Genomic DNA, 24982 nt, shown 5'->3' on the forward strand with positions numbered 1-24982 from the left:
GATACAGCAAAGGAGTTGCCTTGCCCCTCAAAATGGGAGTAGGGCAGCCAGGCAAGTCTGTAAGGGTTTACATTTATTTGACCTTGTCTGATTTTGTCAACCAAGGAAATGTTTGTGATTTATCCAATTTTTCCAGCAGCATAGCCCATAGTCATGCCTCTTGATGTGTTCCTTCACTTCAGTCAATCCTCGCAGTAATGACATGGAATGAACTGCATGTAATCCTGCATTAGTTCTGAGTGTGTGTCGTTCTGTAAGTAAACACTAGGGAGAGCACTTTTGCATAGATTCTTCACGCCGTTCTATGGCTCAAAAGTTCAATGCAACATGACTCGATCAAATGGTTATCAGTTAAGTTTACCTTTTTGTGGTACATGTGAATATTTGGCTCTGTACAGTTTAATTTTGCGTCTGAATATTACTGAAGTCCAGCTGAAATGTAATTTGTGCACAAATTCAAAAGCACTCCATTGTAGATTCCAAGGTAAACTATGTCAGAAGCGGTCCAACAAAATCAGAGTTGTGTTTAAGACTCTGCACTCGATGCCCGCTTTGTTTGTTGTGTATATGCTGTGCACTGCTGCAGCAAGACTATTAAAGGAGTTTAAATCAGATATCTAGTGTTTTGTAGCTCTGAATTGAGTTGGCTTCTGTCACACGAAGAGTGGTCTTGCCCCCCGTGTCCAGTCGTGTTTGTGGCGGATGTGGTGATATTGTTCAGTTAGCAACAGGAAGCCTTTGAGCGCCGCGGCGCTCTGTCTGCGCTTGAGAAGCTCGCTTTTTCACTGCAGTCTGGTGGTATGTGGAAGGACCGCTGAAGGCTGCGACAGTTCAGGTAACCAGCGCTGACCGTTCTTCCTCCACGAAAGGGCGTGTGAACTGCTGAATAGAGGTTCCTGGCATAGCGGCTCATTACCGAGGTGCTGCCTGCCAAATCCCGTGAGCCACGTTAAAAGCCTTAATCTTATAAAGGTAAGTCTGGATTTCATTAAACAATGCAGACAGGTGTTCAATTATGCTACGCTGCTGTGTGTCTGTACTGTACCGTAAGATCGTTCCGTAACACTAAAGAAACTGGCTCTCCAAAAGTGTTTAATAGTGTCGATGTCTGAACACATGCTTCAAAAACTTGTGATACTGAAAGGTCATACAGATGTATTGATTTACAATTTAGAACCACGAACCATCTATGTATTCATGTAATGTCTTTGCAAGCTAAAATGGATGAGTATGAACCAAACTGCAAAACTTATTCAGCATTTTTTAATGACAGTTTTCATGGATTAAATAGTTTTATATTCGTGAAACTGTTTTGGACTGCAGTTGCTTTTTTAGCAGTAGTCTATGACTTAAATAAAGATAACTGATGTTAAAGGTGGTTTTTGCAGAGTATAGCATAAACTAATTGCACTCGATTATATCCCTTTAAAAGCCGTTCTAATAATAGTACCGCCATAATTAAATTGTATTCGTAGGGGAAGACAGGAAGACAGATATTTCGCCTAATGCCTGTGTCAGGGTTGTTATTGAAGAGTTACTTTGTATATTTGCAACTAGGATGTATTTAGATCTGCTTCCTATTTTAATCAATTGAATAGACCAGTCTTCTCAAAGCTCTTTGTAAAATGTTTGAAAGTCGTGACGCACAAGTCAATATTTCAGACAATTGTACGTTTAGACATACCAGTAAGACACAAATGGACAGTTTATGTTGTAACAACCAAAATAGTAAGTCATGTTAAATATAGTTATTATATTTCATTCATAACTATCAAACACTCAACAGCGCTGAATTTATATATATATATATATATATATATATATATATATATATATATATATATATATATATATAACTTCAATGACAGAGGTATAGTTATTAGTTAGATTACGTTTACGTTTACAAAATGACTACATTTCCATACCCCAAATGAGAGTGTAATGATTTTTCTTGTTAAGCTATGTTGTAGTTAATTTAAGTTCTGAGGTTAAATCTGTAAAACGCTTTGGCTAACGCCGTTTGATTTTGAAATATTTGTCGTATTTATTACGTTTAATTTAGCATTTCTAAATTCATTAGTATTGAGGTTTTACTAATTCTCGAAGGTCTCAGATATGCCGGCTTAATTGCCAACTAATCAATTGACAAATATTTAGATTTTCGAGAAATAAAATGTTCAAGCCGACTGACGGACAAAATAGTCAATGTTGACACATCAGTTTAACCGATTTTTAAAAGTTTCACAAATATTTAAAAACCTGGAAATTTGTAATTGTTAATAGTGTGAAGGCAAGCAGCCCTCTATGTATCACAAAGTAATATTCTGTTTTTCAATGTACCTTCCCATGTTGAAAAAACCCATGGCTTGGAAATTAGCAGATAATAACAAGACACAAGATCAAGGGTCATCCTTGATTATTAAATCAATGCTAACAAGCTCATTTTAAAGGTTCATACTGTAAACACGTTTACATTCAACTTTAACAATTATTTTTCATTAATTACCAATTTTTATCCCAATATTGGAATGTCCAATTAACCTGGCTCACCGCTGCAACCCCAGAACTAACTCGGGAGAGACAAAGACGAAGACTTGCGTCCTCCGAAACGCCTTTTTCGCTCTGCAAGCTAGCCCTGCAGCCATCTCACAACTTACAGGGTCGGAGGACCACGCAGTTATGAATTGCGTACAGGCAGGGTTGCAGTTGCCCGGCCAGCCACGGCGATCGATTCTAGAGCCGACCTAACACCTCCCCGCGCTGCCCCTGGGGACTCCCGGTGACGGTGGGCAGTGGCATAGCCTGAATTCGATCTGGTGATCTCCAAGGTACAGGGCGCACTCCGGGTGGAGTGCCTTTACCGGATGCGCCACTCGGGTGCCCCCTACGTTCTACTTTTACAGCTTCTACCTGCATTCAGTGTTAGTTACACCTTTCAGGTGTCCCTGTCCTCTGCAGCCACTGTCTTCCCATACTGGTCACCAGCCAACTGACTGCACGTGGGCCAATGTTCCACCTTCAGTCTGGGGCACAGCCATTCAACTCTGTGTTAAACAAAACCCATTTTACAGCTAAATGATACAGAAAAAAATCACTTCTTTCTTTTAATTTCACAATTTCAATACATATTACAATAGGAGAGTGCACAGAGCAACCAGGCTTCAATGAATTCTGTTTCCGTGTAAAACTGAATGTGGTTGTGTGATGGTACAACTCAGTGCTTGCACGAGCAATAATCATTCACACACAATGTTCTGTGTGTTTGTGCAAGAATAATTTGTTAGAACTTGCATGAAGAAGTATTTGAAAAATACAATGCTTGATGAGGGGTAGAACTGTAGTGGGTGTGAAGACAGAACAACTGGGGCCTCAAAACCACAGCTGAGTTGCCAGATGCTTCTATAGAAGAATTGCGAAGTTTACAAACCGCATCATTTTCACCTAAATAGTCTTATTAGGTGATTTTTGTACTCTGAAATAATACGTTATGCTGTGCTTGCATTAACTGAACATTTGAATCGGAATAAAAATAATTAGAGCATTCACGCCGCGAATGCTCACCATATTCACCAATGTTTCCTTTTGCTTTTATTACGGGGCTATCAGGCGTTTGTGATAATTCTTGACCAGTATGTTACATCTTGTCAGGGAAATCTGGGCCCATTCTGGTTTGCATATTTCCTTCAGCTCGGATGGGTTGGATACACAGATCAGTCCAACGCATTTCTATTAATTCCAGAGTTGACTTAGCTGTATGCTTTGGGTTGTTGTCGTGTTGGAAGATAAACCTCCAAGCTGAATCTGAGTTTGTTCTGTGGTGCTTCGTGATTATTGCTCTGACTGTGGATTTTGGCATGCTATATTTCTTTGATGCTGTTCTGTAGCCTTTTCCTTTGTTATAGTTTTGCTACGAGTGCTTTTCTCAAACGTGAATCCAACTCCTTTGTCTTGACCATCTGCTGTGTTGCCAAAACGTTCTTCTTCAAAAGACGCTGGAAATAATGACCTCTTTTCCTGGCTATTGAATTTATAATGCAGATTAATAACTGTATAATGGTGTTCAGTCAAGTAATACATTTTAATTATTTCATTGCATATTTTTTTTACAAACCTTTAATGTAAGGTTGCCAATATTTTTTAACAAATATTTGAAATATATGCTTTTGTTTTTTTATAAATATTTGATCAGAAATTCTGTATTTTAGTCTTTTGTCATATTAATTATTAGTAGCTAATGTTCACTAAATGCTTGTATTTAACATGTTTTCTTGAATGATCTTATATTTAAATGCAGGCTGCCAGTACTTTTGTCTGTGACTTTAGCTGGGTTACATTCTGTTAACACTGCTATTTAACCCTAAATACTAAACTCCAAATAGACGAGAATAGTTTTAGGAACACACATGCCAGTTGTTGAAGGTCCTCAAACCCGACCCAGATATCTTTTTTTTCCTACACAGTTATGTTTTTAAAACTGTTTATTAGCTAATTCCCTTATAAAAGCTACCCACAGTAAAAGCCATGTGTAATAAAGCATTGTAAAGCCCAGAGAGGTTTGGTAAAACATGTTCATAAGTGTGGTTAATGCACAGAATAACTACCGGAAAACTACAGTGCAAATGTACACTGGTAAACTTTCATAAAGGTTGTGTGAAGGCTTATATTAACTGCGGTGAAACCCCTGGTAAAAATGAGACGCTGGCACTAGGATTGTTTTGTTAAAAAAAAAACTTATGCTTATTTGTATTTTACAATGTGACATTTTATATTTATAAAAGTCAACATGTCTTGCAACACAAAAAGAAAGACTTCTCAAGAAAGGATTGTCTGGTTTTATTACTTGGTTTCAATTTTGAACTATAAGCGGAGCATTACAATTGCCGCCTCTCATCAGTCTATATCGACTCTATCTATCTATATCTGTACATACATATACGCACACGTGCACAGAGACTAGCTGACTGACTAGATTCATGTGGGTTCCAGATAGCTGTCTTCCACTGGTGTCAGTTTCCTGCCTCTCATACAGATAAGCACGTTATCGTGTACAAATTGCTGTAAAGATATTAAACAAATCAAATATACACGTGTTATGCAATGTAGTGCTTTTAAATCATAGCCAGCAATTTGAACCGAGCTCTGCATTATCACTGCGCTCGAGGTGGAGCAGGGACCCTGTTGTAAAAGTACATCACTCTATGCTGGATCTCTTTTTTCAAAACTGGTTATTCATTTTTAATACTAAAATATCATTGATTTCTCCTCAATTTCAGTGCTTCGGAGTAGTAGTAATTGTCTCAAGTTTCCCACACTAAAGTGATTATGAAAGCAGGGTGACTTGCAGCGGATCTGTGGTGTGTGTGTGTGTGTGTGTGTGTGTGTGTGTGTGTGTGTGTGTGTGTGTCTGTCTGTCTGTCTGTCTTTTTTAATTTAAGGGAAGGCTTCCAGGTCTGAACTTGAAATGATCCCCACTTCCAGACCATGCTGCCTCCAAGCAAGGTTTATTAAAATGTTCTTCAGCCCTTACCATGCACTTCAGAAAGCTTTGGGATACCCCTCAGCTGGATTTCATAAGAGCTCCTACATGCACTTTGCAATGCTACCTTAACAATTCTCTTTTTTTAGTTTCACAAAAACACAGTGCAAACCTAGAACTATAAGGTGTCCCAATACAGTGTTTTAGGCTAGGCCACAGAGATTCTGGTGCATGGCTTGGGTCTCGTCAAAACCCGTTTCCTTTTTCTAGGCTGTGCCTGAAGAAAGCAGAACTGAAATCCAGCACAGCTTCAGCATGGAGCAATGTGTCGTCAACAATGACACAGATCTCTGTTTTGCTTCCTGAGCGATGGACAGAGGTTGAACTTCAATGTTATTTTGTAATGTTTTTAAGTGTTAAAAAAGAGAGGAATGTTTTATCGTTGAGATTGCAGGGTTGTGGAGTTTAGAGCAGTGCATTGGAGGCGTTAGTTTAGTGTATTACATGGAAACTCGGATTAGCCCTGAGGAGAACAGTAGAGTGTTCTGGTATACCAACACAAGGGTAAACTATGGAGGGATAACCATTTTCTTTTCACAAAAAAGTGCACATTTTACTTGGGATTAAAAAGACGTACTCTGCCTCGCACTGTATTTAAAATTAAACATTCTCTAAGATTAGTGAAACTCCAAACCCTCTTTCGAAATATTTAAAAGGAAGACTGCCTGACAGCCATGAGATTAAAAATACTGATGAAACTAAACTTTTTCTTTTTTAAACACAAAAGTAATTAGTTACCATGAGCGTGCACAGCTATCGCCACATTTTTTTGCATTACCTGGAATTTTAGGATTGAGACATCAATTTAATTTAAAAGGCTAAACTATATGAACATAATTTCGAATTTTGTATTTAACATCGTAACCAAAGAAACTACAACATGATATCGCAATATATCTACCGGAAGGCATAATCGTGGTACAGTATTTCATGTTCGATTTCGAAATGTTAACTCTTTCCATTTTTGTCACTACAAAGCGGTATTTACTTCAATGTTTTAATGTAACACTTTAGTAGGTTGTATTTGACTTTGTGATGCAAAATTGGTTAATTCTATAAGGGGCTGCAAAACGTTTGGCCATAGCTGTTGGCACTAACATAAATATTGTGAAGTGAGCGGTCCCAGACAGGTTTGGTACTGACAACGTTGCGCTTTGTACAAAAACCTAAATGTTAATATTCAAATAAACTTTCAAAAAGCTCTTTTAAAATGCTACATCATGTGCGTTTTAGAGGTATTTGCACCCGGGCGCAAAAAAATCTCAACTTGCTATCATTGATCATGAAACGAAATATAGAATTGTTAGTGACCGAGTCACTCGTGTGTCTGACTCAAGTTTGTTATTATTATTATTATTATTATTATTATTATTATTATTATTATTATTATTATTATTATTATTATTATTATCCAGCACAATGCTGCATGTGGCTTTGATTGAAGACGGTTAAAACAGTTCTTTGCAAACTCAGGCATTTGCAAGCGGAATAAAAAGTTTCATGTCCCTGGGCAAAAGATGTTGACAATATGGTAATTTTACCAAAAATCTAGCAAAATAAGCCTTTCTGTCTGCCGGTCTCAGTAATTAAATAAAATGGAAAAAACACAGACACATAAATGCTTTGTTCATTGTGTGTTAAAACCTTGCGCTTTATTCAACTGCTCTGAATGGCAGCCTTCCTGGTGTTTTTAAATGTTACGCGAAAGAGTCTCTCATGCATAACCTTGATGCACAAACTGCCTTATTTGAATTCTCTGAGCCGTGGCAGTATTTGGATCTGCTTCTGTTTTACCCACAGGGATCAGTACAGTGATGAAGCAGCAGGAGGTGTTCTTGGCCCTTGCCTCACTACTCCCCCTTGTGGTCATATTGGTAAAGTGTATCTGCTGCTGGCCGAAATCCAGTGAGTATCTCTTTATCTCTTCTGTATTTCATTTGAAATGGATATTTGTATTTCAGTTAATCCAGCTGGCGTTTTACCCCAGGGAGGTCTACTGACCTGCTTATTAACATCGCTGTATTTCTATTGCATGTAGTAAAGTATGCATTTTAGATCTGCCACTTTTTCGATCATTAAAAGGGACCCCATTGCCTCTTATCTTACAGAAATAATAAAGGAAGAAAACACAGTTTACGAAGAGCATTTACCGTAAGTAAAACATACATCCATACATACAAATGCAATAACATTGCTATTAAAATCCTTCAGCTGTTGGCCTTTACCTACACTTTGACTGAGAGGAAGGACGTTTATGGACTGATCCGCAGACCCCCGATTACCACTAATCTTGAACACAGGGTTTGTAAAACCAGCTGTATAAGATTGAGGATATAAATAAGAATTTATGCAGAATTTCAAAAGTAATATTTTGATAATACGTCATTTGTTTTACAATCTTGTTTTTCTCTTTTTTTTATAGTGAAGGTCGGAGATTTACTGTAGTCAGATCCAAAACAGGTGAGCAGGATACAACTGCCTCATAACACATCTGTCTAATCTGTGAGGTATAGGTCATGTGCTCAAGATGTGCCAAATTATGGGGATGTCAGGATACGTGCAAAGCGATTCGTAGCTGCAAAACACCCATATTGCAGCCAAAATCTGCATTCTGCACACGCAAACCGTGTTTAGCAGCTGTGAAGTGGGACTTTAGCAGCCACTAAAAATACGGCGTATATAAATAATGTTTTTCACCTGCCGTTCTGCACCCGCTATCAAATCAGCACTTTGCCATCATTAATCCATTTAAATGATATTGAAATGTATTTAAATGAAGAAAAGAGCCGGGATCTGGAATACTAAGCTGGCGCAAACATTACAATGAGATGTAAGGATTTTTTCTTGCACTTGGGCAATTGCTCACCCTCCAAAAACGTTGCACCTCCTCTTACAAGGTGCAAACCATTGTAGAAGCGAGTAATTGAGCTGTATGAAACCACACACCTGAAGAGGCCTGTCATTGGCCTCAGGATGGCTGCTGTGGACACTTACTGATGCGGAGGCGCTTGGCTCTTATTGAGGAGAGGCAGGAAAACCTTTGAGGTGAAGGGCAAGACGGAGAAGACCCTGCATATTCAAACCCAGGGTCACTTTGTTTGGGATGCCGGAGGATGCGGTGGTGAGGCGTTATCGTCTCACTCCGCAGGTCATCCTTGACCTAATAGCTGAATTTCACCTTTTCATCACCTGGTTGACTGTCCTCCTGGTAACACCAACAGCATTGACTTTCTCCACCATAGAGGACCATGTGGCCTCTTTGGTAGCATAACTGATGTTGGCTTTTCCAAACAGCCGTAAGGACTCTCAGCTCCTCCTCAGAAAAATGTTTTTTTCTTTTCCATACGCCAGGAGGACTTTGCTGCCCTTCCTCTGACATATTATTTTGTTTGCTTTGATTTTCGTGCTCCACAAATCTCATACAGCGCCTACTGCTCTCTGCACTCCTAACTCCCTCACCTCTGGACTGTAAGTGCGGCCGCTAAATACCCCGCTGCACAGGCAGCGCTCATTGCGACCCTCATTACCCTCATTATTTGTGTGTGTTGAGTAATTACGCTTACATAGGCCACAGTGCAGAATAATTGCCTGGCCGCTAGACAATTTGGATTTGTTTTCACTGTGCCTATCCTTACATCAGCCCCTGTGTCTCATAATAACCCTACGTACGACACATGAACTTATTATAAATCACAAAAACACAGGTTGCACTCAGGAACTAACTTAACACTATGAGCTGGTTTCACAGACCCTGATTAGCACTAATCTTGGACGATGCTATTTTAGGTAAGGCAGTCCAGGGTTAGTGCTAATCATGGTCTGTGAAACCAGCCGCTAATGCTGTGCTGTAGTGTTCCATGCACAGGATAGCACCTGTACACCGGGTGCGATTTGACAAATCTGCATTGCTGAATATTTCATTTCTGTCTGATATGCACTGTTAGCACTGTGTGTTATATTAATGGCAAGAAGATGGGAATAATTATTTCAGCTTTTTTTTTTATTTATAATATGTTTACATAATTAAAGGGCTTAATGAAGAAAAGAAACCAATACGAAACATATGGTTCTAGAAAACTTAAGCAGACCAATGTTTCTGGTAATGCCTTCATCAACGTTAGAAGTTTAGCTGTCTTAAGATATATGTTGGGGAGGTTGTTTGGCCCTTCACTGTGAAAATTAGGAGGGTCCATTTGTTATATGAATGCAAATGTGCCTTACTGGAGGTAAAATGAAAAAAAAGGAAAGTGCTTGAGTTCACCAGCCCTGTAGAGAGCTGAGCCCCCTCCAGACATGCTAGCAGTCCCCCGCCCAGTCTGCAGTCACACTGACTCTTCACCTTTCCTGTCTTTCAAAGTGACAAGACCCAATCAGATGACGAGAGAGACCCCGCCTTCACCTGCACAGTAAGTAACTCAGCAAAGGAACAGGCCTCATAACTACAGCCGCTTTCATGTTTGCATTAACCGCTGTGCAAGCTGGGAAAAGACCACGTTTCTTTATTCCCCCTCGTGTGTCAGTAAACCTTCTGGGCCTCACTGAGCGATAGTTACTGTACAGTAAATGTGAAACCAAAGGACTTCTGGTATATCTGACCACAGCTGTTTGGTCTTTTATACCTTGCAGAAGTGTAATCAGGATATAGAATTTGTTTATTTTGGTTGCAAGGTGTTTTAGTTCACAAGCTGCTCCTCGGTCCTAGTTGCCATCCATATACTCGTGTTAAGTGCCAGCCAGTCGTCTTTCTGTATTGCTGCTGATTTTATAGACTAGATCTTGCTCCTATTAACCCTGTAGTGCCCATTCCTGTATCCACAATGCTTAGCCACCCCTCTATATTATTCTTTTTGAAATCCAGCCTCCCAAGCCATAATTTCATATAAAGTAGCTGTTTTCATTTCAGAAATGCTTGGGCAGGGGTAAGATGTTTTGGGTTATCTAGCCTGTGCCTGACCTAACAGATCAAAGAGAAAGCACAGCATTTAAGTGTAGAGGAATGAATCAGAATGGTGGCAAAGGTTCGGGTATAAAGCACAGCTTACTCTTGAATTGCTGGCCGATGCTGTGCAATGCGTTGGCTGTGCACCCCTGCTGTTTTTTACCTCTGTATATGACTGTACCTTGTTTTTCCTTGGGAGTAATATGAAATACACCATTTCTGTTACTGCAGGGCAGCATCCTCTTCAGAACTACGCAATGGAGGAGGTGAGCTCTGTTTTCTGATTTATTATTTGTGAGAATCTGACGCACACACATTTCATTCAAATCCAAAACGTATAGCCAGTGTGAGTAAGGCATTGGTTAGAAGTAGGGCTTCTGATTTTCGGTTTTAACCTATAAAACAATGAAATCGATGGATATCCTCTAAACTGGAAAAACACTAGAAATGGTTACTTAATTCATGCTGACGTGACCCATTTCCACGTGAAAAAAATTAATGAAGTAACCTATAAAAAATAAAAAACTTTCCCAGTGCAGTTGGGCAATGTCCTTCCTTCCTGACTTGTATCTCGCATTGATTCGTTCTGAATACTTCAGTGGAGTAGCGTGTGCGTGTGTGTGTGTGTGTGCGTGTGTGTAGAGGATATTGCAGAGTCGTTTGTGGGTATAGTTGTTGTTTTTTTTTTCTCAGCAGGAGGATGGCCTCTTACTGGAGCTCTATAGGGGCGAGTGGTTTATGTAAGGACATCCTCCTAAGGCAAATAAAAACCATATCCCACAAATGATCATTCAATGTTCTGTTTATCCCACAATGTATATTTAAAGACTGAGCACTACAAATGTCACCATTTGTACATTTAAAGCAATCCATTTTGGGATTCTTTTACCAGGCAGATCTTTACTTTCATTTTCAACAGACTTTGCTTCCACGCAGATTCGTTTCAGACCCTGTTAACCGCCTCTTTGCAACCGTCTTTATAGAACCTTGAGCTCAGTCTGTCACTCTGCAGCCTTGCTTGCCTCTCCAGGACGAAATGAAATAATACCCGGGCAGATCGGGAACTGGCATTTTTTGACTAAACTCATTCTCAAGGAAGCTGGGGTCCAAATCAAAACAACAATAGGAATCTGAAATATATATGAATCTCAAATATATTGATACCACAAGCATGGTGTGGCGTTGCGTCCCAGGCAAGGCTGGTATACCATGTCGCCAGGGGTTGATTGACAATCAATCAATCAATCAATCAATCAATCAGTCAATCACCACCTGGCCACATTCCACACTTTTCCAATCACCATTTAACCACTTCACACTTAAACGAAAACTTTTGCTATTTCACTTGTGTTATTGCACTTAAGTGGGATAACATGCTTACCAGGACTAGTTTTGAATGTGTCTTTGCTTACATTCCAATCCAGTGGTGTGCTGCTGAAATTCAGGATGGAGCTGCGTGTCAGTAGTTCAAACTATACTGCCACCTACACGTGTTTTATAACCACTTATTTACAAATGGAAAATGTCTGAAATGATTTCAGATTTCTATTGTTGTTTTCATTTGGACCCTGAATTCCGTGAGAATGAGTTTAGTCAAGAAATGGCAGTTCCTGATCTGCCCGGGTATTATTTCAATCCCAGCACTTCGTCCTGGAGAGGCGAGCTCCTGGGCTGCAGGGTGACACACTGAGCTCAAGGCTCTACCGTTTGCAAAGAGGCCATAAACAGGATTACTTCAAATCAGAACTTTCAACACAATTAGTGTTGTCAAACCCCACATATAAGCAAGCCTTTCCAATGAAAATGACCTCTATTACCTTTTCCAGCATGTAACCGTTTAATCAATCAACCAATCACAACCTTTATCCAGATGAGTCAATTGAGAACTAATTCTCATTTACATTGATGACCTGGCAAGAGGCTCACACCCCCACAGCAAACAACATAAACACATAATCAATCGTAAAACATAAAACATAGCAGCAACTTAGCAGGTACAGTCAGCAACGAATCGACCCTATGACTAAAAGCAGCCTCAGATATGAACTGTTATATTATAACTCGTTCCAGTCATTGGCTGCTGCAAACTGAAATGAGCGACGACTATAAGGTGGGAACAAGCAGTTTAATAAAATGACTGGATCTTCAGTTTCACAATGAAATAGAGCGCTCCAGTAAACTACGCCAGTAAGCAGGCGTTTTCACAGTGAAGGTTCAGTAGATTAACATACAGCCGTGTTTCAGTCGTCTTGTATGTAGAGAGGGTCAGTGAATCGGCTTGTGAAGGTCATGATGTTCTGTGGGGGGCACCCTACCCTAAATTGCCTGTTTTATCTCCCCAGCAGATGAACAGCCAAATTATGAAAACATAGTCATCGGTAAGTCACTTCTTTTCTTGTCTTTTTGTCCTTTTTTTTTTTGTCCTTGTCTTTCGTGCCCCCGAGCTTGGTAGAGCATGTAAACTCTTCTGTCCGTCTGTAGGAAGGAGTGTGGGTTCTCCACTGGCAAACAGCAGACACACAGATGTTTACATTTCACTCACCCTGGTTAAACCCAGTCATGAGGGTTCTCCCGATTCACCGCCAGGCTTGTAAAAGAACGAAGGACCGCTCTTCCCAGCTACTCTTTATAGCAGGTGGGCGGGGCAGCAGTGTGGAGTAGTGGTTAGGGCTCTGGACTCTTGACCAGAGGGTTGTGGGTTCAATCCCCAGTGGGGGACACTGCTGTTGTACCCTTGAGCAAGGTACTTTACCTAGATTGCTCCAGTAAAAACCATTTAAATGGATAATTGTATGTAAAAATAATGTGATATGTGAAATAATGTATAATGTGATATCTTGTAACAATTGTAAGTCGCCCTGGATAAGGGCGTCTGCTAAGAAATAAATAATAATAATAATAATAATAATAATCAATAAACGAATGAACACCCGGCCACATTCGACACCTGTTTTATCAGGGAGGAGATTTTAACCCCAGCCCTGACATATTCAACACAAATAATTTCAATTTCTGTAACTCAAACCAGCACAGTACCTGCCACACAGATTCCTGTAGCAGCTCTGAAGCAGTTACAGTAACTGTCTGTAATAACTTAGAGACAGTTACTGTATCATAATTTATCATAATTTAAATCATAATTTAAAAGTTAACATCGGCTGTATTTAGGCTGTACTTCCCTTCTGGACAGTATAGCACTCTGCCTTTTATTGGGCTGATCTTGTTGTGTACTTACTGTATCACGTGTGTCACATTTTCAGAGATGCATTAAAGTGGACATATGACATCATTAATGTGTTTCTTATTCTTTTTAGTTGTGAATGACAACTGTGAACCAACGTATGTGTAAGTATTGCGTTTTCATGATAAAAAAGAAACATCTCGTTAACCTGGGTTTTATAAAATTCAGATTTAACTTCAACTTTGTCTAAATTGTTAAGAACCAAGGCTTTAAAACCCTTGGCATAATAACATTCAAAAGTCCTTTTTGCAAGTTTTCCGCACTATCATCATTGTATTACATGGGTGAAGATCCTTCTATCTGGCTATCACACAATATATCAGCTTTCACTGCCACAGGTATTAGGACAAGGTCTGGAAAACGAAAGGACCCCCAGTTAAATAAAACATTAAGATAGAGGGTTTGCAAAGTCCTTTTGAAGATTAGCTACTAAGTGGAAAATGCGTACGTGAGCCAGTAACCCTTTGAAGCAGAGAGGGCAGCTTTTAAACACGCGGCACAGCGGATGTGAGAAGGCGAATGAGGCGTCGATGTCACGGGAAGTTTAATGGGCGGTGGGGTGGCTTCTTACAAATAGAAAATGAAATGTGTTGTGTGTTCATACCACTGGTATAGTGTATACAAACATGAGCATTTTACAACTGTGGTACAATTCTACCAGTAGCTTGTAACATGGTAGCAACCCCTAAGCACAGAACCATAGCACTGACATTGATGAACATTTGGAATGAGTAATTCTAATGGGTAGGCTGCAACATTACAATATATCCTGTATCCTGTTTTCAACCCTTAAAATAACGTGGTGGATACATGCCAGGAAATGTGTATTAGTTACATATTTAATAACGAAACTGTCGATTGTAAAGCATTTCCCAATCTGAACTTATTCCTAATATTTATCATGTGTAACTTTTGCAGGGCTCCTATTGGAACATCGCCCTATGAAAATGGTAAGTAATGCGCTACAGCATCTACCCCCTTCCAAGGGAGAAAGTAACTGTGGTCTGTGAGGGGAGTGCATGCATGTTACTTGTCCACTCTGTTGCAGTGTACTTCTCTGTTCTTCTGTGAGATGTTCGAGCTTGCCGTGTCCAAAAGACGCATGTTTTGTTTGAATGTTTGTGACTTACAACTTGTTAAATGTGTTTACGCCTTCATAATCATGTGGAACAAAACAATTGCAGACTGTTCCCCTAAATCATTTAAAACACCCACACACAGGCTATTATTAGATGTATGAGCATAATTATTTGAGAAATGCATCATTAGGCGTGTTGGGCAAAGAACCTTACAGTTGTTATTAAATAATAATAATATTGAAGCTTTAAAATAAAGTGATGCAATTATGGTGCCCTCCAATCCTTGGCCTCATTTTTTGTAACTGCTTGCAGAGGTGCCCAGTGCCCTTGTTCCTAATTGTGAGGTGCTGTCTATGTAGACCACTCTTTTTCCTTGCAGTGAGCCGGGTTTGAACCCAGTCCTCTTGGGGTGAAAAGCTAGTGCATTAACCCACTGCCGCCTAGCTCTCTGAACGCTTTCTTTTATGGGTTTTTTTTGTGTGCAAAATACTGCAGCTAAATACAGAGGAAAGAAAGGAGGTGTGATCAGGTGACATCCTTTGGGTTTTGAGTGCTAGAAAGGTCATCCTCCCCCTCTGAAGACCAGCAAACACACATCCACCGTCCTTTAAAGAGAGACACACGCGCGCAGGGTCGGGGTTTGACGTCGGCTGATCACCTTCATTAATACGTCAGTGGAAATAAATTGAAAGGGGGACAAATTGTAGTAAACCCTGCTACATTGGTATTTTAAATAGCGAAGCCGTGAAGTTCAAATCTAGAAACCAAAAGTGTTCTCTGGTTCCGAGGCGCTCTGACTTGAATTAATTGCAAAGGCTCTTGTCGTTGCACAGAAAATGGTTTTCACTCGTGTACTGATCTGACAAAGTGAATGTTGTTTTCTATCATTGTCAGAGGGTGCTATTTACATACTTTCATCCAAAACTCAAAAACACTCAACCATTTTAGTCTGAACTTTTGTCATTGAAATTATTTGTATGTCTATATTTAGCAGTTTCGGATTATATAACCCAGTCTCTTTTATTATTTCTATTCTTCCATACTTTAACATAGCGATAACTTCATGTTTTTCTTTCTTCAGATGACGATTATGAAAATGTGTTTGCCTGCAACACCATGCATAGAAAAAGCAGTCTGGAATCAGGTAGGCATTTCAATCGAACAGAAGAATATACAGGCAACAGCTTCAAATTACTGTTCATTTTTGGAAAAGTATTTTTCACCTTTCTACCTCCTTTTTAAGTTCCTAGTTCTGTTGCTCCAATATATAATTGTATTTACATATAGCCTCTTAATAAATGCATCATAGCCCAAGCTTAAACCCTTTTTTCTATTGCTCGGTATGTTGCTATGCTAATAAGAGCTATGGAAAGGCTTGTTTCTTGCCTTGATGATACTTTAGATACTTGTGATTGTACTCCGAGGTGGACCTTGGGGTGTGCAGGAGTTCTCAGTTATCTTCCCTTATCCATAACATCATCATCAGGACCTAAGAGCTGCTTTGAGCACATGTGTGATAGTTAAGTGCAATACAGTCAGGTCTGTGCTCATCTTGTGAATTACCAGAAAGCAAGGCCAGTTTCCCAGCAATCACAGGCTGTAGCAGCTCGACTCAATCACACGACATCTTTGATTACCCACAGGATGACCTTATTTTGTGGTAGTCTTGTGGCTGCCAGTGTTAGACTGGTAACACAGTGGAAACATTTTCATATTCTGGACCAATACACTATCAGGACCTCTGTGCCGCGTACTTTACACACTCTGTGGTGTCATCTGCTTGTGGTTCTGCTAGGGCTTCTATCACAGCGGATTCCCGATTTTTATTTTACTTTTCTGTACTGATGTTCACTCAAGGCCATGTTGTGTAGGAGTGACGGCATGCACATTTCATTCTGATTTCAGTGGAATCGCAGGATTATGAGAACGCGGAATATCTTGGTGCCTTGGCAAAAGAAAAAAGTAAGTTTTTTTTTTTTTTTTTTTTCTTGTTGATGTGATTTTAGGGGGTTCAAACTGAGGAAAGCTTATATCAGTGTTGACAGTATTCATCTACAATCTCCTAGCACTTATAAAGCTATGAGTGTATGACTTTTAAACTGTCTACATCACTTTCAATTGATACAGAATCTGAGGAGGAGAATTCAACTGGTCCTGCCTTTGGTTTTACACCATTGCCATTGTTCTATTAGCTTTTTACATGTTATAAAATATATATATATAGATAACATTTTAGTTGCATATTTTGTTCTTGTTATGCTCAAAACTTCTTATTTTAATTAAGAAATGCATGAAACTCCTCCCGACTGTGAAGAATCAGATTACATCAACGCGTGTCCAGTCGCTGGAAAAGCCCAGGTAAGGGCCTGGTGACTGTGTAAATACAGTCATGACATCGTGGGTTAATCCTGTACTGTAATCAGTAAGGTTGGTAAACTAAACTTGGGGTAACCTTTCTGTACAGATACAGTGCAACAAATGTCACTGACTGCTGTAATCGAAGAGCAGTACTTTTGATAGAGGAGAATTAACTTTGCAAGAGATTTAATTGGGTTAACTCCAAATTCCCTTTAGGTTTTAACAGGGTACTAGCTAGCAAAGACATTCATAATCAGCAGTTGCAATAGACAGAGAAGTCTTCACCTGATTCTCCTTTTTACATGAACTAGACTTTCTTTCTCGTTAGGCTATCCCAGCCCATCTTGCAAGAGCACCTGGACCGAAGCCCAGTCACAGAAAATGAGAGGGAACTCCACTAGCTCCTGATCCAGGTGAACAAAGGGCTTCATGTTGCCTAATCCATGACCACCGGACAAGATCAATGCGAGAATTGGGACAACAATGTATTATGTAACAGTTTGACACTTTCAGCTGTTGCATCACATTGTGAAACGGCTGGCGACCGGCTGGCCTGTTTCTCAACACTTCCACCCTTACCATGCTGTTGCGCTACGCTTGTGAAGTGGGTTTGGAATTTCACCAACCCTCACTTAAGACAGTGAAACACATGCAGCACAGCTTCTGTCATCTTGTTTAATTCAAACTTCCACCCAGTTGCTCTTGGTAATGCTGCTGGCAGAGAGAGGTTCATGTTTTACAGACGGGGTCCCAAGACCTGCTGGGGGTGAGTCTACACTGTGGAGGAAGGATAAAACGGACCACAATGGAAATCTGAAAACCTGTTTAACTAAACCAACAAATTAAAACCCAGGTATCCAGAGGTGATAGGGCTGTGAATGAAGCCACTGCACAACCTAGCCACCACAGTGTATCCAGAATAACCTATAAACTATGAAGCTGCTCCATTAAAATAGGATTTTACATATTTTACACAATGGGGCTATTTATCTTAATACTGCAGTTCCGTCCCTGTGTTGTTTTATACAGTTGTATGTACGATGTTGGCTGAGGGTGCCATAACATGTTTCTTTTTTTTATTATCAAATGTTCTGCCATCTGTTTTCATATTGTACTACATTAATTTTAAAATTAGGAAAAGAAAAACTAAACAAAAAGCTTTTATGATGAAACTGTTTCTTTATTACTAAAGATAAGCTATTTACAACAAAAAGAAAATGGGATAAACAATTGAATAAATCACTCAGGAAATTCATCACAACCAGCACTGCCTATATATATATATATATTATACCCCCTCCCCAAATTAATAAACAGGGTGATTATAAAGTAAGTTTACCACATCAATGATATGGTGTGTTCATGTGGTAAACTTATTTTCTAATCACCCTGTACAATGAGAAAAAAAAACATTGTCGCATGGAAGAAGTGGTGGGCCCCCAAAGCATACACAGTATTTCTGTTCAATTCTCTCACCGTGGAAATACTCAAAACATCTAGGTTCAGTATATCTAATCTGTTTTGAAAACACCAGGCTGGCCTTAACCACTACATTTACATGCACGTAATATTCAGAATGCTCCGAAGTGTGTCGTTACTGTACAAACCTCCCTGGCAATGCTTTACAGGAGACAGTATCATGAAACGGTAAGTGAACGTGACCTACATCCGCAGCATTTGGAAAAAAAATGCTAAAACAAAACACCATGCATACTTTCAAACAATATTGACTGACTCGGACTACCAGTGTTCCAAACAGAGATATGATAGCTAGTCCCCTAGTCTTCAAAATAACATTAATACATTTTATCTGAGTAGATGCTTGTGTGAGACAGCTCTGTAAAGGCAATTGCCCAAAGCTAGTACTGCATGCAAAATAAAAAAAAAAAGTTTATTAACTTGCATGTGAACCGATTGCTTTGACTACTCATATTTGGAACATTTTTGCCATGTAAATGTAGGGAGGGATGTGTCTGGCTGTACCCCAGGGAGGGGCAGGGCATGCTGTAGACTCTGCACTCGATGGAAGGTTGGTTTAGCTGGCTGCAGGGGAGGCTGTCTTTGCACAGAGTCTTCCCAGGAGTCCAGCCATCTGCAGCAGAGAGTTCACCCCTTCAGCCACCCTCATGTGGGTGTAGCCGATCTCCTGTAAAGAGCAAGGGAGACAGCTGTCTGCAGCCATGCTATACAGTGTAGCAACCCGCTCTCGACACCTCTCTGAAGCAAAGCTGGGCTTGGACTGGATAAAGGCACTTCTTCCCTTATTCATTACTTCTTCATTTCATTCTTCTTGCGGCACAGTGACTTGTTTTTCTATGATGCACACACAATTATTCAAATCATGATTCTAATTCTCAGTATCACATCCTTTCTTCTATTTTAGCATCTATAATTAGACTTCCCTTTATAACTGAAGGTTGTATATTTTAAAAGGTTGCCAATTACTAGTTTTGTAACCTGCAATTTTTTTTTTTTTTATTTCACAAAAAACCTTGATAATATTAAGCCCAATGTTCTTTATTCCTTGCAATAACTGTCTGAACAGTGAAATGCAGGCCCTGCAGTTTAATGGCGCTGTTCCCTCACCTTGATGAACTCCAGTTTAAGGTATTCGGGCATCTGGAAGGTTTTGCAAACTCTGAAAATGTTTCCGATGATATCTTCGGGGGAGTAACCCAGCTTCCAAAGATGGGCAAGAATCTGCGGAGGGGGAGGTGGGGGTGTATTAATAATCAGATTGCCCCACCATTACAAACCTTCCAGAAACAAAACAAAAACAAGCAGTTATGCTTAGCCCTCTCTGTTTGGGCTGGTGTTCTTCTGTTAATTGTACTGGAAATACTCATGCCGTCAATATTCAGCATGGGCTTATACAGTGGGGGGGGGGGGGGGGGAACTTGAATGTACAAAATATGGTCCTGTTTTTCAGTTTTCATTTTTTGGAGCTTATTTTTATCTTTTTTTTTTCCCAGGACTTTTGCTTTTTATATACTGTATGAAATTGTTTCCAGTTACTTTCAGTTTTTTCTGACTCAATATGTATAGTAACACGACAGTACTTGCACAATTCAATTGTACCTTCTTTCCTTTGCTGTCTTACACAACGAAATCCTTATGGTCACGGGCATATTCTAAGTATTGTAAATACTCCCTATCAGACTGTAATATAGCTTTAACTCTCACAGGCAAGAACAATGCTCTGTTTCTAAATGTAATCTCGTTTTAAATCTCGCAAGCGTGTACAATCCTCCAATAGAAATGTAGGAATTTGCTGCCAATCAGTAGCTGGGGTGGGTTTAAAGTATTCAGAACGAATCAATGTGAGACACAAATCAGGGAGGAGGGACATTGCCCAACTGCACTGGGAACGTGTTTTTTTTTTTTTTTAGGTTATTTAATTATTTTTTTCCCCACAGGGAAAGGGGTCAATGTGAATTGAGTAGCCATTGCCAGTGTTTTTCCGGTGTTTGTAGGATACACACTGATTACATTTTTTCTGTATCGGGGGCGTTTTATTGGTTAAAACCAAAAATCAGAAGCCCTAAATATAAGCAATGAGAATGCTGTGCTGGGATGGAAATAAACTCCTATTGTATCACAGGTTGAGCAATTTTACTTTCCAGGTTTAACTTTGGGCTGGTTACCTACAGCCCGTGTATACACAGGCTCCATGTAAAATCTGGTATGGCTTAAACTGCAATGCAGTGGGAGTCTAATTTCCGCCGTTGACACCAATGAGATGATTACTGTATCCAGTAGTTAGATTCCCCTCCCCAATCCCAATATACAAGAACAGCCCCAGCTCTAATTGAAACCCTCACCTTGTAAGCCTCGTCGATATTAGCATTCACACAGTGTTGAATCATCTCTTTCACGAGTAGGGGGTGAGGCTCATCACAGACCTAAATAAAATACAAATGGGAGTGCTTCCATCACTGTCTGGTGCTTGCAAAATACCAGCCAGCCCCTCTTTCGCTGTTCACTACAGGGACTACTACTAATAATAAATAGAACAATGCTACAAACTTACCTTAAACACATTGTCACTGTTGACATAGCCAAATCCAGAATTTGTAGACTGCAAATTGTTCAATGCCTGTTTAAAGAGACAGATAACAGCATGATGATGTGCGTACTACTACTAATCCCTGCAGGTCTACCTGATTTTATACCGTCTTACTCTTGGATTTCCTACTGTGCAATGCTCTTGTGATAATGCCACTGGCAGAGCTGGTATAAACTATGAACCTTATGTAAAAGTTATTCTTACAACCACAAAAAAACACAGCAATTATTTTAGCTTTTTCTTAGAATAAGGAGTAGGTCAGTCTAAACTGATTTTCAATTTAAAAACATCAACTCCTACCGAATTAAAAATATTACAGCATAAGTTTCTGCCAACATCATGTGAACATTGTGTTTTTGTGACTCACGGTTGTGTATTGTATCATTGATGATTGCAATGTGCCAGCATCGCTGGGACGGCTTTGAAAATTGTTTTTTCTCATCTCTATCCCAGTTAGTTAAAGATAAATAAAACACACACAAACAGACAGTAGTCCTAGCCCCACTGGCTTACCTGTCTCATGTCCCCCTGTGCTGTGAAGATAACGGCCTCCAGCCCATCATCAGTGCTCTGCACCTTCTCCTTCTCTACAACCTCCATGAGCCGGGCCAGGACCTGCGCGTCTGTCAGCTTGGTGTAGCGCAGCACTGCGCAGCGGGACTGGATTGGCTCTGAAAAGGCACAGGAGGGTTTTCACGCAGATCAAACAATCTCTGTGGTAAGGGATTAAGCGACGGCAACGAAGAGAGCACTAGCCTGACCCCTCTTCACACCGGGGGTAAATGATACACACGGTTGCAATACAACACTTATCAAGACATGCAAGTTGATGCGCATCACATGTGATGGTCCTGTCGGTCAGGTTTGTTTGATGTGCAAGGGAGATAAAAATCATTATTAACAACTAAAGGCAAAACTTAAAACTACAGAGTTATAAAGCAATGCTGTTTCTCACAAGGTATCTGTAAGGTGCACTCTGCATGACTCTTACCTATGATCTTGTCCGAGGCATTACAGGCTAATGCAAAGCGGGTTGTTTTAGAGTAGATCTCCATTGTTCTCCTGAGGGCTTGCTGGGCTCCATCTGTCATGCTAAAACCACAAGAGTGGCACAGTGCAGAAGAGAGAGGAAGTAGTCAGTCATTTTAATACAAGCGGTTTGAGACAAAGGGCCCCGTTGTGAAACCCCCACCCCCTATCTTTCTCTTTGCAACTGCTTCAAAACAGAACCCTTGAGGTAGCTACTAATTAGAATGTGTTTTCAACACTGCAGTGCCCTCTAGTGTTTATAATGCTCATATTCTCCTGGTTTTAACACCCCAAAAGACAAAATCTTTAATCTTTGTTAATTGTTCTTATTTATCTTACAAATTGTGAAAACTTCTGCTTTTATGAGCGCCAGGACATATGATTACTGCACAACCTTTTCTTTGTGATAGGGATACAGCACGTGCAAGGTTAAACTCAAGACGGCCATTAAAGCTCGTCTTACTAGAATGCATCTGAAACAGAGCACAAGAGCCCTTACCTGTCCGCTTCATCCAGGATGATGATCTTGTGTCGCCCTTTTGGCAGCGTCACCTTCTGCTGGGCAAACATCTTGATTTTGTTTCTTACAACGTCAATACCTCTGTAAAAACAAGGCAGAGGAATTCTACTCAACACCAAAAGAACAAAGCCCCTCCATGGGAACTCATCCCTTTCAACTCGGTCCAACAGGCGAGTTTGAAAACTACACATAGCAGTAAGGGTGCAGTTTACATGGGGATAGCAGGGGGCAGTCTGTGCACTGGATCTTAAAAGAGGGCCGTTTAATGAGGACCACTGGCTTATTAGATCGGTAAGTGAGTAACTATCTGCCAGTTCATCCAGACTGAAATACCCAGAGACAAGAGAGGTGATCACCTGTCATTGGAGGCATTGAGTTCCAGAACCGCATCCTTCATGGCAGGACCCAGCAGCGCCCGGGCCAGACACAAGATACTGGTCGTCTTACCAGTGCCTGGAGGACCCTGAGAAACACACAGCCCTGGTCAGCTAATCAGCAAACGGAAAAGCGCAGGTTTAAAACAGCCTGGTCTAAATTAAATCAATGATACACTCACAGTTTTAAAAACACCCAAACTTGACACACGCAAATAAATCTGAAGAAATACGGCTGTTCCTCAGGTTAACAAACAGTCTAAAAGACAAAACTACAGGTGGGTGCTGTGAGAATGCTGTTTTGCTAATGAGAGGCGATTATAGTGTGGTTATCACAGGATACCATTATTCTTCAGGCAGCTTGTCGTACAAATGCTGATAGTCTGGTAGTAAATACTTACTGCAATGATAATGTTAGGTACATTGCCTTCTCTTGCAAACACCTACAAACAAAACAAGTTCAGCTCTTAGTATTGAAATGATCATCATTATCGTATAATTATATTCAACACTATTGGAGAAGACGGTGGTTTTGGTACCTACCGCTAGCCTGCTGACTGTCTCTTCATTCCCCACTATTTCGTTCAGCTTTAATGGTCTATATTTTTCCACCCTATAGGAAACATACAATTAAAGGCTGTAGTTAAAAACGGTGTATGGTTCAGTTTTATTAACACGGCACATATTAATCGTAACAAAAACACAAATGCAGGTTAACTGCTGTTTAAATGACATACACTGCATACAGAGTACAGGCACACATATATCATTCTTTCATTTAAAGTGTTGCAAGAGCATGCCTGTGGCTCTCAAACATTGGGACATGTAAACAAACTGGACAGGCAGTACAGCCTGCTTTTAAATACAGATTTAAGGCACAGGTGGCTAAAATACAGAGGATGTAGTAAACAGACTCCAATAAAATACCACATTTAATTTAAAGTCTAGCAGACACGCCTGTAGCTTTATATTAAATGCACGTTTTTTCAAGTTGTGCAAGAGGTACAGACGCATATGAAGAAGCACAGTTCCGTTAACGCTAAGCTTTACACACAGCTCATATAAAATTTACCAATACAGGAATAATTGCATACCGTAGTTTAAAATAGCGAATTGTCCCTAAAAACAACGTAGCCACATGAGCACTGTCTACTTACAATATATAAATGTATTACTTCCAAAATATTAATATTTACTATTGCAACCAAGACTTAAAATTAAATAAACAACTGAATATTGAAAACACCGTATTAAAGAATAGGACACCAGTTACTTTTAAAATGTTGTGTTTATACAGTGACCTAGCATGCGCACATGCCAGTAAGCAGACAGCTCTCTCGCCTCACCATGGCATTTCATATGCGCCGCTCGTCCCTTTCCCGGCCGCCGAGCTTGCCGTGTCCTTCTTTGGCTGCCTCTCCTCCGTCTCGCTGGCACCAGTCTCTTTCATTTCCACCTCCATGATGCAGACTGACTTTTGAGAAGTGACTAATAAAACCCGCCCGCCAGCAGTCTGTCAGTTTCCCGCCACGACCAAGCCTGGGATTCGGGAACCGAACATCAACACACGCGGTGACGTCGTGCACACGCGGGCAGGGGGGGACGTGCACAGCACCAGACCGTACAGTTACATTCGGAACAGTTTCGAAATGCGTGACGTCATGTTACAGTCGAAAATCATCGCTTTTTTAACGGAAAATAAAACAAACACCGTCAAATATCACTGTTGTGATTATTAGGTATATTTACCTGAGCATTTATAATGCAGAAGGATTGTGCTGCAGTGAGTAGTATTCAATTACTACTGAAACTGCGAAGTTCATGAGCAGCACACTACTAG

At 40.2% G+C, this 24982-nt stretch overlaps 2 protein-coding genes across 3 annotated transcripts; one reads left to right on the plus strand and one right to left on the minus strand.

The window, feature by feature from the left end:
* Positions 1 to 15: 15 nt before the first annotated feature.
* Positions 16 to 18311, plus strand: LOC131701632 (uncharacterized). 2 transcript variants are annotated; one of them, XM_059000547.1, is made up of 13 exons: positions 16 to 972; positions 7337 to 7441; positions 7645 to 7687; positions 7959 to 7996; positions 9894 to 9942; positions 10707 to 10741; positions 12818 to 12853; positions 13790 to 13820; positions 14635 to 14666; positions 15877 to 15939; positions 16701 to 16757; positions 17080 to 17153; positions 17482 to 18311. In XM_059000547.1, the coding sequence occupies exons 2-13, from the start codon at positions 7351 to 7353 to the stop codon at positions 17536 to 17538; spliced, it is 606 nt and encodes a 201-aa protein (XP_058856530.1). In that variant the 5' UTR covers positions 16 to 972; positions 7337 to 7350; the 3' UTR covers positions 17539 to 18311. The 2 variants fall into 2 exon arrangements, with proteins under 2 accessions (XP_058856530.1, XP_058856531.1); XM_059000548.1 differs by having other exon boundaries at positions 17 to 972; positions 12821 to 12853.
* Positions 18312 to 18437: 126 nt separating this feature from the next.
* Positions 18438 to 24747, minus strand: LOC131701631 (replication factor C subunit 2-like). Its single transcript, XM_059000544.1, has 11 exons — positions 24489 to 24747; positions 23686 to 23755; positions 23544 to 23585; positions 23125 to 23231; positions 22748 to 22849; positions 22211 to 22311; positions 21733 to 21890; positions 21184 to 21249; positions 20975 to 21055; positions 19740 to 19853; positions 18438 to 19299 (listed from the first exon to the last, which is right to left on the minus strand). The coding sequence occupies exons 1-11, from the start codon at positions 24602 to 24604 to the stop codon at positions 19189 to 19191; spliced, it is 1068 nt and encodes a 355-aa protein (XP_058856527.1). The 5' UTR covers positions 24605 to 24747; the 3' UTR covers positions 18438 to 19188.
* Between the last annotated feature and the right edge of the window lie 235 nt (positions 24748 to 24982).

Source organism: Acipenser ruthenus, chromosome 26 (assembly GCF_902713425.1).
Source record: "Acipenser ruthenus chromosome 26, fAciRut3.2 maternal haplotype, whole genome shotgun sequence".
Lineage (NCBI taxonomy): Eukaryota > Metazoa > Chordata > Actinopteri > Acipenseriformes > Acipenseridae > Acipenser > Acipenser ruthenus.

Excerpts from the sequence above, each read along its gene's own strand:
- LOC131701632 (XM_059000547.1), top strand. The coding sequence starts at position 7,351 with ATGAAGCAGCAGGAGGTGTTCTTGGCCCTTGCCTCACTACTCCCCCTT. Across the intron at positions 7,688-7,958 it reads GTTTACGAAGAGCATTTACC|TGAAGGTCGGAGATTTACTG; the intron begins GTAAGTAAAACA and ends TTTTTTTTATAG. Across the intron at positions 16,758-17,079 it reads TGCCTTGGCAAAAGAAAAAA|AAATGCATGAAACTCCTCCC; the intron begins GTAAGTTTTTTT and ends ATTTTAATTAAG.
- LOC131701631 (XM_059000544.1), bottom strand. The coding sequence starts at position 24,604 with ATGGAGGTGGAAATGAAAGAGACTGGTGCCAGCGAGACGGAGGAGAGG. Across the intron at positions 23,232-23,543 it reads TACCTAACATTATCATTGCA|GGTCCTCCAGGCACTGGTAA; the intron begins GTAAGTATTTAC and ends TGTGTTTCTCAG. Across the intron at positions 21,891-22,210 it reads TGCCTCGGACAAGATCATAG|AGCCAATCCAGTCCCGCTGC; the intron begins GTAAGAGTCATG and ends GTGCCTTTTCAG.